This window comes from Ochotona princeps, chromosome 18 (genome assembly GCF_030435755.1).
Source record: "Ochotona princeps isolate mOchPri1 chromosome 18, mOchPri1.hap1, whole genome shotgun sequence".
NCBI lineage: Eukaryota > Metazoa > Chordata > Mammalia > Lagomorpha > Ochotonidae > Ochotona > Ochotona princeps.
In genome coordinates this window covers 45,684,926-45,697,154 of record NC_080849.1, presented here as the reverse complement: position 1 = coordinate 45,697,154, position 12,229 = coordinate 45,684,926, and the positions used below count along the sequence as shown (strand labels likewise).

Genomic DNA, 12,229 nt, shown 5'->3' with positions numbered 1-12,229 from the left:
CGCCTCGGGTCCGCCCACCCGCTTCTCCCGCGCGCGGGCTTCGGCGCGCTCCGAGCGGCGCGCGTGCGCGCGCGTGCGCAGCCCAGGGCCCCTCCGGGGGTGGAGGAGGGCGGCCCCATAGACTCTCAAGGAAAAGCGTCGGCCCGGCCCCGGCTTAACCCTTTCCGCGCTCGCCCACACCGAGGCCCGCTCGGGTTCCGTGCCTGCGCCGGGCGGCGGCGCGCCTTCCCCCCCCCAGCCCGCACCGCGCATGCACGGGAAGGGGGGGCGGCGGTGGGGGTGTTCACGGCCGGCTAGACAGTCCGTGCTCGTGCAGGAGGAGGGCTGCTCCCATCAGGGGACGTGCACGATCCCCCCCCCTCACCTTGTCCCCTCCCCAAACTCCAAAAAAAAAAAAAAATCCAAAACACACTGCCACCCACCGTGTCCCCCCCCACCCGATCCCCACGCCTCCATCCCGTCCCGGCCTGCGTGCTAGCGAGCGCGGGAAGCCCACGGCGACTGTGCGTGGCTGTGCCAGGCTGCAGGTAAGCGTGGGCCGGGGCGTGCGGGAAGGGGACGGGGCCGTCGGCGAGGCGGGCACGGGGGCGGCCGGCGGCCCGGCGGGGCGGCCCCGGAGAAGCGCGTTCCCGCCGAGCGCTGGGGCAGCAGCCAGCTCCAGGATGTGGCGCGGCGCGGTGCGAGCGGGGCCGGCCGTGGGCCGGGGTTGGGCGTGGGGTGGGGGGGTTGGACCGGGGGCCCCAGGGGGCCGCGCAGGCCGGCGAGAGGGCTCCGGGACCGGCCGGGCTGGCGGGCGGACGGGCGAGCGGCGACGGCCCCGCGCGCGCGCTCGGCAACCGAGTTCATGGCCGCCCCCGCTCGCACCGCCGCAGTGCACCGCCGTGGGGGTGGGGACGGCCCGAGCCCGGCGCCGCCGCCGCCACCACCACCGAGCGGCGAGCACGGCCCGCCGGGCGCCGCCCCTCCTGCGAGCCGGGGACCCCCAGCCCGCGCCGCGGAGCAGGGCGCCGAGGACCCCCGCGCACGCACGCCCGGCGGCGCCCGCTCGGAGCTCGGGGGAGCCGGCCGCGCGCCGCCCCCGCCCCCGGCCGCGGGAGGGCGGGGGAGGGCCCGGCGCGAGCCGGCCGGGGAGTGCGCGGGGCGCGAGCTCCGGGCTCGCGGGCGGGCGGACGGGCGCGGCGCGGGGCTGCGGAGCCGGCCGCACGCCCGCTCCCGCTGCTCGCGCCGCCGGGGCCGCTGCGGGCCGCGGCCGCTCCTTGCAGCCGGCGCGCTCAGCGCCGAGGGCCCTGGGCCTGCGCCCCGGCGCCTGCTGGTGAAAGGGAAAATCGGGCCCCCTCTGGCCGCCAGCTCGGAAGGCTAGATGCTTTTGTTGAGGGGGTGGGGGAGAGCAGGAGTGCAAATGTCCACTGCCCACTCCACCCCTGGACCCAGAGACGGGAGAGGAAGGGCTTGGAAGGCCCCTCGGGGGCTTGCGCTGGGTGCCCTGAAGCCTCCCCATTCCGAAGTTGCGAGCTTGCAACAGGGAAGTCGCGGGGCCGCCATTGTCACGCTGCTCTCGGGGGTAGGGAAGGCAGCCGCTTATGTAAGTTTGGGCTCCCTGGAAGCACTGCTCGCGGCTTGGTGCGGGCGGTTTGGAGAGCTGTTAGGAAAGAGCCCTATGTCTTGTGGAGGTGTAGCTGAGGCTCCATCTTTCCCTACACCTTTCTGCAAGCACCCTGGCAGCGGCGATCTTCCGGTTTGACTCATCTCAACTTAGCAATGGGAACATCTGTATAGCGCACATATATATGCCAGAGAACACATGGCCGCTGGTTTCCAGTGCTCTGAGATGTTGGGAGAGAGGTGGCCCAAGAGATGCTGGCCTAAAACAAAACAACAAGAAAAAGCGCATTGACGTGTTGCCATGGCTACTGGGTGGCCACTCCTCTCCGTCGTTGCCCCGCGCACTTTCCTGCCACAGGCCTCAGGGCGAATGCCTGACACAGCCGGCTGGAAGGATCTGAGGCTCTGCAGGTGGCTGCAGGCTGGGGTGCATTTGGGAACAGGGAGACGTGAGTCACGTCCCAGTCAGAAGCAGCCTGAGCTGATTTTGCCCAGCCCACAGTAGCTAGAAAGCACTTCCTGGGGTGTTCAGGGTGCTGTTCTGTGGCAGCCTCGCCCCAGCTCGTGGTGTCAGACTGTTGGAACCCATTGCCCCTGCCACTCCAAGCAGCTTATCTGTGGTCACTGTTCAGTGGAGGAAACTTTTTATGTTTTTCAGGATATTGGTCTGCAGGATGGAGTTTCTTCGGGTAAGAGTTAAAACTCACAAACAGCTCACGTTCCTTGAGCCTGCCTGTAGGGGTAGAAGCAGCAACATCAGAACTTTCTGTTTTTTGCTAATACAGCCTTCAGGATAAGGGGGTGCTATGTTGTACAGGTGTGGAAGGGGAAAAGCCACTGCCGTTCCCTCTCCCGCCATGTTAACTGTGGGGTCTGTGTACTCCCAGAGCTTTGTCAATTGTTGAAGATTCAGCTCTGAGTGTGGAAAAAAGGCGGAGGGCTGCGTCGTTGGCAGGAAATGGTGGGGGTCGCAGGCATCAGTGGCTCTTGCTGAGTCTAGCAGTCGGCACCTGTTCCAGTAGGGCTATGGCTTTGGTCGTGAGGAGGACTCTTTCGGTAGTTGTCCATCCCTTCCTTGCCATGCCTGTGCACAGCCCCTCCCCGCTCTAATTCTTGTCTGTTCAGAACTGCACCTGGTGCCACCATCCACCTGCCTCTTGGCTCCCAGCGTGCAAATGGGTACATGTGCAAGAGGCAGAATAAGCAAGGGAGGCTTTCTTTATTCTTACTGTCTTTTAAATCTGTTCTGAAAAACGTTCTTGGCTGAGCCTGTGAGATGAAAGATGCCTCACTCTTGTTTCTCCTCTCCTCTGTAGGTCTGGCAAGCCCCTGATCAGAGGAATTCTGATCGGAAGATTTCAGTGTTTAAGGCATTAAGAGAATAGCCTGAATTGTTCATGGTAACTATAATTTTGCATGTTCTGTCTTCAAAAAGTAGAGTTTATGCTTGCTTTAAAAACTATATGTGATTGTTCATTAAGGCTTCTATGTCCCAGGGTGAGAAAAAAAAACACCTGTGTTTTCTGCAGCTTTATACCTTGTTGAATAAAAGCAAGGCAGGATTTTTGAAAAGGAAACGTGCAAGAGATCAGTTCCTCAAGGGGACGACAGCGGTCTCTGGTGGCGTTTCTAAGTTTTTAGGACGGACAGTCCTTATCAAGGGCACACAGGGTGGGTGCTGACTTTATCTGGAAGGTGATAGATCACCCTGCTGGAAGCAGGAAGCTGCTCATCGCTGTGTCCCCAGAGGGCACCTGATTCTCTTAGATTAAACCCTGACTCTCCTGCAGAGTGGCCCCAGACCTCCGCAGAAAAACAAGAAGACAACTATCAATAGAGCACTGCGGTGGAATGGTTTAGCAATGATGTCTGCTGTCGTTGTATGAAAGCGATCTGTGTCCGCTGTCAGGGAAGGACGACAGAGTGCCAACTAGTTCTTCCCCATGCATTCAATTAGAGTGGATGGAACAGACAGTGGAGGTGCAGTGCCAGCAGCCTGTTTCCTAAACCCTGAAGCTGGGTGACTGCTCGTGGCACTTCCTTGTGCTGACTAGTTGTTGGGCACCATGAGTTTTGGAGCTGTGTTGCCGCGTTGGGATCCCACCTGTGCACTCCGCAGCAGTAGAATCTTGGGCAGATTTCTGACTTTGTCTCGGAAGTGGTGGTGGCTGTAGCCCTGCCGGTTAAGCTGCTGCCTGTGACGCAGTCATCCATGTGAGAGTGCCCATCGCAGGTGCTCTGTGTCCAGGCTCCTGCTAGTGTGTCTGAAGGCTGCGGACGATGGTCCACAGGCGCGGGGACCAGGAGTTCCTGCCTCCTGGCTCCAGCCTGGTCCAGCACTGGCTATTGTGGCCATGTGTGACCTCATGCACGGGGGAGTGTCTCACCCAGTCGCTCTTTCAAATATATAAACAGATAGATGAGTAGAAAGTACATGCATCAGATGGCCGCCTCATTGGATCATTAGCATGTTAGATTAAGCAGGCAGGTGAAGCACTTTGATCAGTGTCTGTAGAAGTTGCTATTACTGTAAGAAGCAGTTGATAGAGAGAAGCATCCCGTGGCTGGGATCCCTCTTTTTGTATGTGTCGTTGGATCACTTTTCACATCGATTTTCTCAATTGGCTCCAGACATTGATCAGGAAATGGAGATCTGCCATTGTTTTCTTTATAGGGTGGTATTATCCGTGACTACTAAACTTTCTGAACCCATTTCTCGTAGGAGTTTTTCATCAGTATGTCTGAAACCATTAAATATAATGACGATGATCACAAAACTCTGTTCCTGAAAACACTAAACGAACAGCGCCTGGAGGGAGAGTTTTGCGACATTGCCATCGTGGTTGAGGATGTAAAATTTCGAGCACACAGATGTGTTCTTGCCGCCTGCAGCACCTACTTTAAAAAGCTGTTCAAGAAGCTTGAGGTTGATAGCTCTTCAGTGATAGAAATAGATTTCCTGCGTTCTGACATCTTCGAAGAAGTCCTGAACTACATGTATACGGCCAAGATTTCCGTAAAAAAAGAAGATGTCAACCTGATGATGTCCTCAGGTCAGATTCTTGGGATCCGGTTTTTGGATAAACTGTGTTCTCAGAAGCGTGACGTGTCCAGTCCAGACGAAAACAACGGCCAGTCCAAGAGTAAGTACTGCCTCAAGATAAATCGCCCCATCGGGGACGCTGCCGACACCCAGGACGACGACGTGGAGGAGATTGGGGACCAGGATGACAGTCCTTCCGACGACACAGTAGAAGGCACCCCCCCGAGTCAGGAGGACGGCAAGTCACCCACCACGACGCTGCGGGTGCAGGAGGCGATCCTGAAAGAGCTGGGCAGTGAGGAAGTTCGCAAAGTCAACTGCTACGGCCAGGAAGTAGAGTCCATGGAGACCCCGGAATCCAAAGACTTGGGGTCCCAGACCCCTCAAGCCTTAACCTTTAATGATGGGATGAGCGAGGTGAAAGACGAACAGACCCCAGGCTGGACCACAGCGGCCAGCGACATGAAGTTTGAGTATCTGCTCTACGGCCACCACCGGGAGCAGATCGCCTGCCAGGCGTGTGGAAAGACGTTTTCTGACGAGGGCAGGTTGAGGAAGCATGAGAAGCTACACACGGCCGACAGGCCCTTCGTCTGTGAGATGTGCACCAAGGGTTTCACCACGCAGGCCCACCTGAAGGAACACTTGAAAATCCACACGGGCTACAAGCCCTACAGCTGTGAGGTGTGCGGCAAGTCTTTTATCCGCGCCCCGGACTTGAAGAAGCACGAGCGGGTTCACAGCAACGAGCGGCCATTCGCGTGTCACATGTGTGACAAAGCCTTCAAACACAAGTCCCACCTCAAGGACCACGAGCGACGGCACAGGGGGGAGAAGCCGTTTGTGTGCGGCTCGTGCACCAAGGCCTTCGCCAAGGCTTCGGATCTCAAAAGGCACGAGAACAACATGCACAGTGAGAGGAAGCAGGTGACGCCCAGCGCCATGCAGAGCGAGACAGAACAGTTGCAGGCCGCGGCCATGGCTGCCGAGGCGGAGCAGCAGCTGGAGACGATCGCCTGCAGCTAGAGGTGGCAGGGCAGGTGGCCCAGCCCAGGGGAGTGTGCAGACGGAGGTGGCCGCCGTGGGAATGGGTGAGCGCCGGTTGCCGGGCTCTCGTGAACGCAAGCGGAGCATTGGACTCGCTGGACTTCGGGCGGTGTTTGGGTAGATCTTTTCAAAACTTTTCTGGGAAGTTATGTTCCTAGGTTCTGACCGAACAATTTTCAATGTCCTGTTTTGTGTCTAGTATTCATGTTGCCAGTAATCCCCCTGCCCTCGTCTCTCCCTGTTTGATGATTTTGAGGACTCCTATGTCTCCGGTTTGGAAGTGAGAGACTTTGTTGTATTTTTAATCCCTCTGTACTTGCCAAGCCGGTGAGTGCACTGCACAGAGTAATATTTGAGTAAGTTGATTTCCTAATCATTAGAGTGATATGTGACTTGGGATCAAGACAGCAATTTTAATAACTTAATGAAAGTACTTGATATAGACACAGAAAAGGTTGGTACGTGGTTCACCAGGAATACTGCGCAGGTCCGAAAACAAGTTCTGGAAATGCAGAATGATAATATGATTTGTATTTGGCTTGTTGATTTTCTATCACTGGTTTTTATGTTTATTTTCTTTTAACTGTTCTCGTGGACAAATAAGAGTTGCTTTGCCGAAGTGTTGTTTCATCCGTGTTGATTTGCCCCACATCTACCCTGAAAGCTGTAGTCACACGTGCCGGAGGCTGAACAGGCCACCATGTCGCTGCTGGTCTTGGGCTGAGTTCCTAGCCAGTGTGCCACAGCAGGAATGTGTGGAATGGACCAGAAAAGGCTCTCGGAAACAATGTTTTTACATGTGCAAGGTTTCCTAGAGCCAAGTAATGTTTTCGTTTTGCAGTTGGGTTTGTATCTGTGATCATAAGCAGGACATGAATGGATGTGCTCTCCAGGTGCACTTGTGTGTGTCACAGAAGGTCGCGCTGGGCTCTGCAGCACACGGATGACCAGTAACAGAGATGCAATATGCTTAAATTAATAAATTCAGAATCTTTTTTAAAAGGTGTACATAGTATTGTTGGTTTTATGTATTTCAGATAAGAGTAGACAGCTGCACTTTTTTTGCACATTGGATTGAGATCATTTCCACTAGCAATGAACTTCTGACTTTTCTTTAACCAATACTAGAGATTGTCAGACCAAATGTTTATGTTTCTGAAGTATATTTCATCACTGGTTACAGTTTCAAACTGAAGTTGATTGCCTTTTCATAGCCATGGATCAGAATTATAAGTTCTGCTCCAGATTTGGTATACCTAATATTCTTTTAACTATTTCTCTTGGACTATATTGAAATGCCAATAATCATTTGAATTATGTTCTGTAAGAAGGTATTGGTCAATTATTTTAGAGGATGTACAGTTGTAGAAAATGTCAACTTCTAAAATTCATTTTGGTTGCTAGTATTCTTTTTCATACATTAATTTCCTTTCATTGCTTGTTGCATTAACACCTGTAATTACTATTGTGAGAGAAGCTTTATTTTTTAAATTGGTGTACCTGTTATGCCCAAGACTGTAGGACAAAGATGCTACCTTTTTTTTAAAAAAAATTATTTATTGGTATGACATTTTACTTAGTTTAAAATTAACTTAATTTTCTCTTGAAAGTTGTTCTGTACTAAAAGTAGCCATGTCACTGTGTGTCTGTGCTGTTAGTAGAAAGGGAAGTCGTTGCTGGTACCTGGGCTGTTTTAACCAAAGCAAAGCAGAAATTTCACATCTTGTCAATAGCTACTTCAAGAAACCATATTTTGGGCCTTCATTTTTGTATATAAAAGAAAATATACTTCTATCATTCCTGGTTTCGTTTTTTTCATAGCAACCTTGAAGACATCCAGGTTTCTACGAAATGTTCCTCTACTCTCTTCATCATGGATCTGCTGGATTATAAGCACATAGTATTAACCCCCCCACTGAAACTACATAGTCACAGTGGTACTTGCTCCTAGTCCCCAAAGCTTAGTTCTCAGCACTTTATCTGTATTAGCCAAGCATTTGTCATTTGGTTTAGTTTGCATAACAGATGGCCTTTGTGTTAACGTTGTCCACCGCTGGTACTGGGTTCATGTGTGTGTCATGGTACATCATCTTGTTTTGGTTGTTGGTGACAGGCCACTTGCTAGTACTGGCCAATAACACTCTCCAGCATCTGGCTGGCTTGGTCATCCCCTGGAGAATGAAGCCATCATGTGGGATTCTCCAAAACTGCTTCTAGCACCGTGCGGCTTGATGTGGAAAGACCTTCCTCTGTAACTGCAGCAGGACAGAGAAGGCTGTTGTAACTGTCCACATTAGTTCCTCCTCACTGACTTGGTCCTGCTTGTGCATAAAGAGATGTTCCTGATTACCTGGCCCTGTTTTGGCTTCAGTAGAGGAAGAAACTTTGAGGAAATCTAAGTGTAAGGCAGTGTGCCTCCAGTTAATCTTCACTCGTTAATTCTTTGATTGTTTGAAACCAGAGACCATCAAGAGAACACTGCCACTTGTAGGGGAAAAGATAGAGAGGAGGGAAAATGATGCAGATGTGTGTAGTTCCAATGAAAGGGTTGATGTTGTATAAGATAATCTAACTCAGTTACTTGGCACCTAGCGTTTGTTTTCCTGTAGTTGATGATTAAAGTTCTCAGAGTAAGCATCGGTGTCTGCCAGGGAAAGCATAAGAGACCTAGTACATGGGGCGGTAGGGAAGAGCTCTGAGTTGTGCCAGCTGGTGCCAGGGCTTCCAGAAAGGAGGGTAAGGAACTTGTTCCCTTTGCCCTCCGAAGTTTGTCCCGACGTGTGCATAACCACTCTAACTAGGACCTTTCTCCCACTGGGAGCTGTTCTAAATAAGGACACACCTGCATCTGTTTGGCACTTCAGTAGTGTGTGTAGGGTGGCCTGCTGAAACAGCATTGAGGATGCCGTGTAAGGTCTACATTGGGCCTGGCTGACAACATGTGTGCCCCTTGGGGCACTAAGGTCTTGTGCATGCATTTTTGTTTATTAACAAAAATTGGATTTGTCCATCAACTTTTCACCCATTCCATCATCTCAAGGGCCCCTAGATACAATTTGCTTGGATGATGACAGGTTTCAGCAGTTGTGGTTTCTTTTTTTGAATTCCCACTGGAAAGGTAGATTGACAGATCTTCTACCCACTGGCTCACTCCCCAGATGGCTATAGTAGCCAGAGCTGAGCCTTTGCAGAACCAAGATCTGGGCCTCCCACACGGGTGCAGGGTCCCAAGAACTTGGTCCATCCTCCCCTGCTTTTCCATGCCGTAAGCAGGGAGCTGGATGGGAAGTGGAGCAGCCAGGACACAAATGGGCTCATACGGTTAGAGGTGGAAGATTAGCACTTGAGCCACTGTACTGGCCCAGCAGTTGAGTTTTCATTTTCTATTTCAGAGTTAGCTGACTTACCTATAATCATTTAAATCTCTTCAGGAGGAGTTGTGGTCTAGGGGAGACCTGGTTCTTCATCTCAGTTCATGATTTGGTGTAGACCAGATCTTGACTGCTTGGCCTTGCTTGGTGTCATCACTATTACAGTGATGGACATTTCTACCTCAGAGTCTGCTTGTGAGGATTGGTTGTGTTAGCCACACCCAGCACTGAGCCCAGCCCTCATCACCTTTAGGCACACCGTCAAGAGCATCCCCGGTGGTGAAGACCCAGAAACCTGAGGTTCTGCCTTGTCTAACATCAGTCAGTTGAACTGCTGGCCGTAGACCTCAGGTAAAGTCCAACTGAAAATGTGTGCATAATCTACACACGCGGGCCTTTCTACAGTGTCAACTCCTTCGCAGCTTTGTGCTTGCCCATCATCCTGTGTTTGTAGGTCAGGAAGTGGAGGCCTGTGTGAACGCTGCCCCTTTCCCGTGTCCGTGGGCCAGGGAGCAGAGGCCTGTGTAAACGCTGCCCCTTTCCCGTGTCCGTGGGCCAGGGAGCGGAGGCCTGTGTAAACACTGCCCCTTTCCCGTGTCCGTGGGCCAGGGAGCGGAGGCCTGTGTAAACACTGCCCCTTTCCCGTGTCCGTGGGCCAGGGAGCGGGGGCCTGTGTAAACACTGCCCCTTTCCCGTGTCCGTGGGCCAGGGAGCGGAGGCCTGTGTAAACGCTGACCGCTCCCCCGTGTCCGTGGGTCAGGGAGCGGAGGCCTGTGTAAACGCTGACCGCTCCCCCGTGTCTGTGGGCCAGGGAGCGGGGGCCTGAGCAAACGCTGGCCCCCGTGTCCGTGGGTCAGGGAGAGGCCTGTGTAAACGCTGCCCCCGTGTCTGTGGCTCAGGGAGGCCTGTGTAAACGCTGGCCCTCCATGAGCCTTGCTGCTTTGCTTTGGGATCCTCAGATGACAGGGCCAGGATTCTGATTGTTGAAATTGTTGCTTTTGTCTATGAAAGCATGCATTTAAAGCAGAGTTTTTTAATATCATGCTTTTATAATGGCATGTGTTTCAGGCTACACTCAACCTTTCCCTTTTTCTGGTTGTGTCATTTCCAGCATGATCTGTTGCTTCCTTCTTGAAAGGGCTTAGATTATCACCCAAGAATTTTCATTTTCCTGTTAGCTCCAGCACAACAGCTGACAGAAACACTCTGCTCTTGGCAGGTTCTTTTTATTCATTATGCACAGGTTCTCTCTGTAAAATCACCTTAAAGTTTGTCAACCAAAATAGCCACTCCCCACATCCACAGACTGTGGAGTCAGCCACTTGTGAGTGGAAAGGATGCCCCCTAAGATGGTATCTAAATATGTATGCATTTTTATGTTACTCCCTGATCAGTGTAGCATCCATAGCTTTGCTTAATGTTAGCTATTACAAGTAACTTCAAGTTAACTTAAAGTAGGAAAATGTATGTAGGTGAACTGCAATTATTACCCATTGTGTGTAAGGCATTTCCAGAACTTTGGCATATTTTGGTACTTGAAAGAGTTCAGAGATGGTTCTGCTAATTGAGTGTCTTGTAGAAGCTGTAGCAGGCATTGGAGTAGATGCTGGGGTTGTGATGGGAACAGCACTGATGCCGTTCCAGGACAGGACATTTATCAAGTTTTACAAAATGTACAAAGATTGATCACAAATGTGCAAGAAAGATTGTCTTTAAATCTCTGACATATAGTTTTAAACCCATGGAACGTGCAGTTTTAAGACTGTCACGAGGTTTAGTGGTAATAAAATAAACATACTAAAATGGCTTTTTTGAATGTTTAGTAAGAAAACAGATATTTATTAAATTTTCCCTCATGGGAGAGAGTGGTGATTAGAAACAGGATATTTCTTCATAGTAATATGTCTTGCCATCAAGGGAGATACTAATGCATAGGAAATTAGAGGAGCAACAAGGGGACTGCTGAGCTGTCCAAGGGGAAGTGCCCTGAGCAGTGCTCAGCAGTAGCCCTGCAAAGGCAAAGCACAGGATCAGGCAGCATTGACGTACACCACCAAGTAGTGGGCTGGCAGTTGGACCGCGAGCACGTGTCTAAAGGGAATCTGGGAAGTGGGGGTGGCGTTCTGCCTGTTGAGGTCTCCCAAGGCTGCCTCTCATGTCGTTTTGGTGGAGTTCTGGGAAAGCATTTTAGCTACTAAATGTAACTTTGGAATGGAGTCATTTTTGTTTTCAGTCGAAATGTGATTAAATGAAGGGTGTGCAAGTGCTGTTTTCTTGAATCTGATCATGCTTGGTTATTTAGTTGTTTCTGTAATTTTCCAGCCAATACAAACCAGGAAATAGTAATCAGATTGGAAAGCTACTGGATCAACTGGAATTAATAGTTAATGATCAGGATATCTTGTGATGAAACATGGGGTTGGGAAGTGAAGAAAGAAAACTGGTAAGGGTAAATTAGTTTGAGGTGCTATATAGTTATTCACTGTTTTCCAAAATTTAATTCTGTAGCTATGTGACTATAGGGATTTTTAAAAGTGATACGTTGATAATGAACAGAAAGCAATTTTTTTTTTTTTTTTATAATCCATTTTATTGTATTGTTGTTGACAATCTTTACATAGTTAACTATAGTTGAAGCAAAATCAAGAAAGAGAAGAAAAAAAAAAAAAAAAAAAAGGTTCAGGGGGATAGGGAGGTGGGCAATGCTCTTATGTCCATATTGTTTCCATCATGTATCTGAGGTAAAAGGGGATATTGAGGGAGAAGCCCCACCCGGTTTCCCGCCCACCACAAGTCCCGGATGTGGGGCATGCTCTGAGATATGTGCTCAAGTGGAGTTAATAGTTCTCCAGTTATGAGTCACTGCCAGTTTCGCTCGATGAGGTGGTCCACTGATTGATATGGTCCATCATGAAGTCTCCATTTGTCCCATATTTCGCTGCCAACATGTAGCTGAGATGAATGATTGTCCTATTCTGTCTTCTGTCTTTTCTTGGTTAGAATTCTGAGTCCAGCAGTTCAAGTGGGGAGATCTCCAAAGATACTTTGAGGTATTCCCAGACCAGATTCTTGTATGTTCTAGCAAGCACAGGGCCCGGCACAGTCCATCACCCTGATCAGCTGGTGGTTGCAATTGCTGTGTTGGTTCTGTTTTCAGTCCCGAGTT

At 51.0% G+C, this 12,229-nt stretch overlaps 1 protein-coding gene across 4 annotated transcripts; it reads left to right on the top strand.

Moving 5' to 3' along the window:
* Nucleotides 1–263: 263 nt before the first annotated feature.
* Nucleotides 264–6,696, top strand: ZBTB14 (zinc finger and BTB domain containing 14). Of its 4 annotated transcripts, none has more exons than XM_058676896.1 (4): nucleotides 264–527; nucleotides 2,261–2,291; nucleotides 2,919–3,002; nucleotides 4,325–6,696. In XM_058676896.1, exons 3-4 carry the CDS (start codon nucleotides 3,000–3,002, stop codon nucleotides 5,669–5,671), a joined length of 1,350 nt encoding a protein of 449 aa, XP_058532879.1. In that variant the 5' UTR covers nucleotides 264–527; nucleotides 2,261–2,291; nucleotides 2,919–2,999; the 3' UTR covers nucleotides 5,672–6,696. The 4 variants fall into 4 exon arrangements, with proteins under 4 accessions (XP_058532879.1, XP_058532880.1, XP_058532881.1 ...); XM_058676898.1 differs by lacking the exon at nucleotides 264–527 and adding an exon at nucleotides 636–677; XM_058676899.1 differs by lacking the exon at nucleotides 264–527 and adding an exon at nucleotides 1,355–1,582.
* Nucleotides 6,697–12,229: the final 5,533 nt, after the last annotated feature.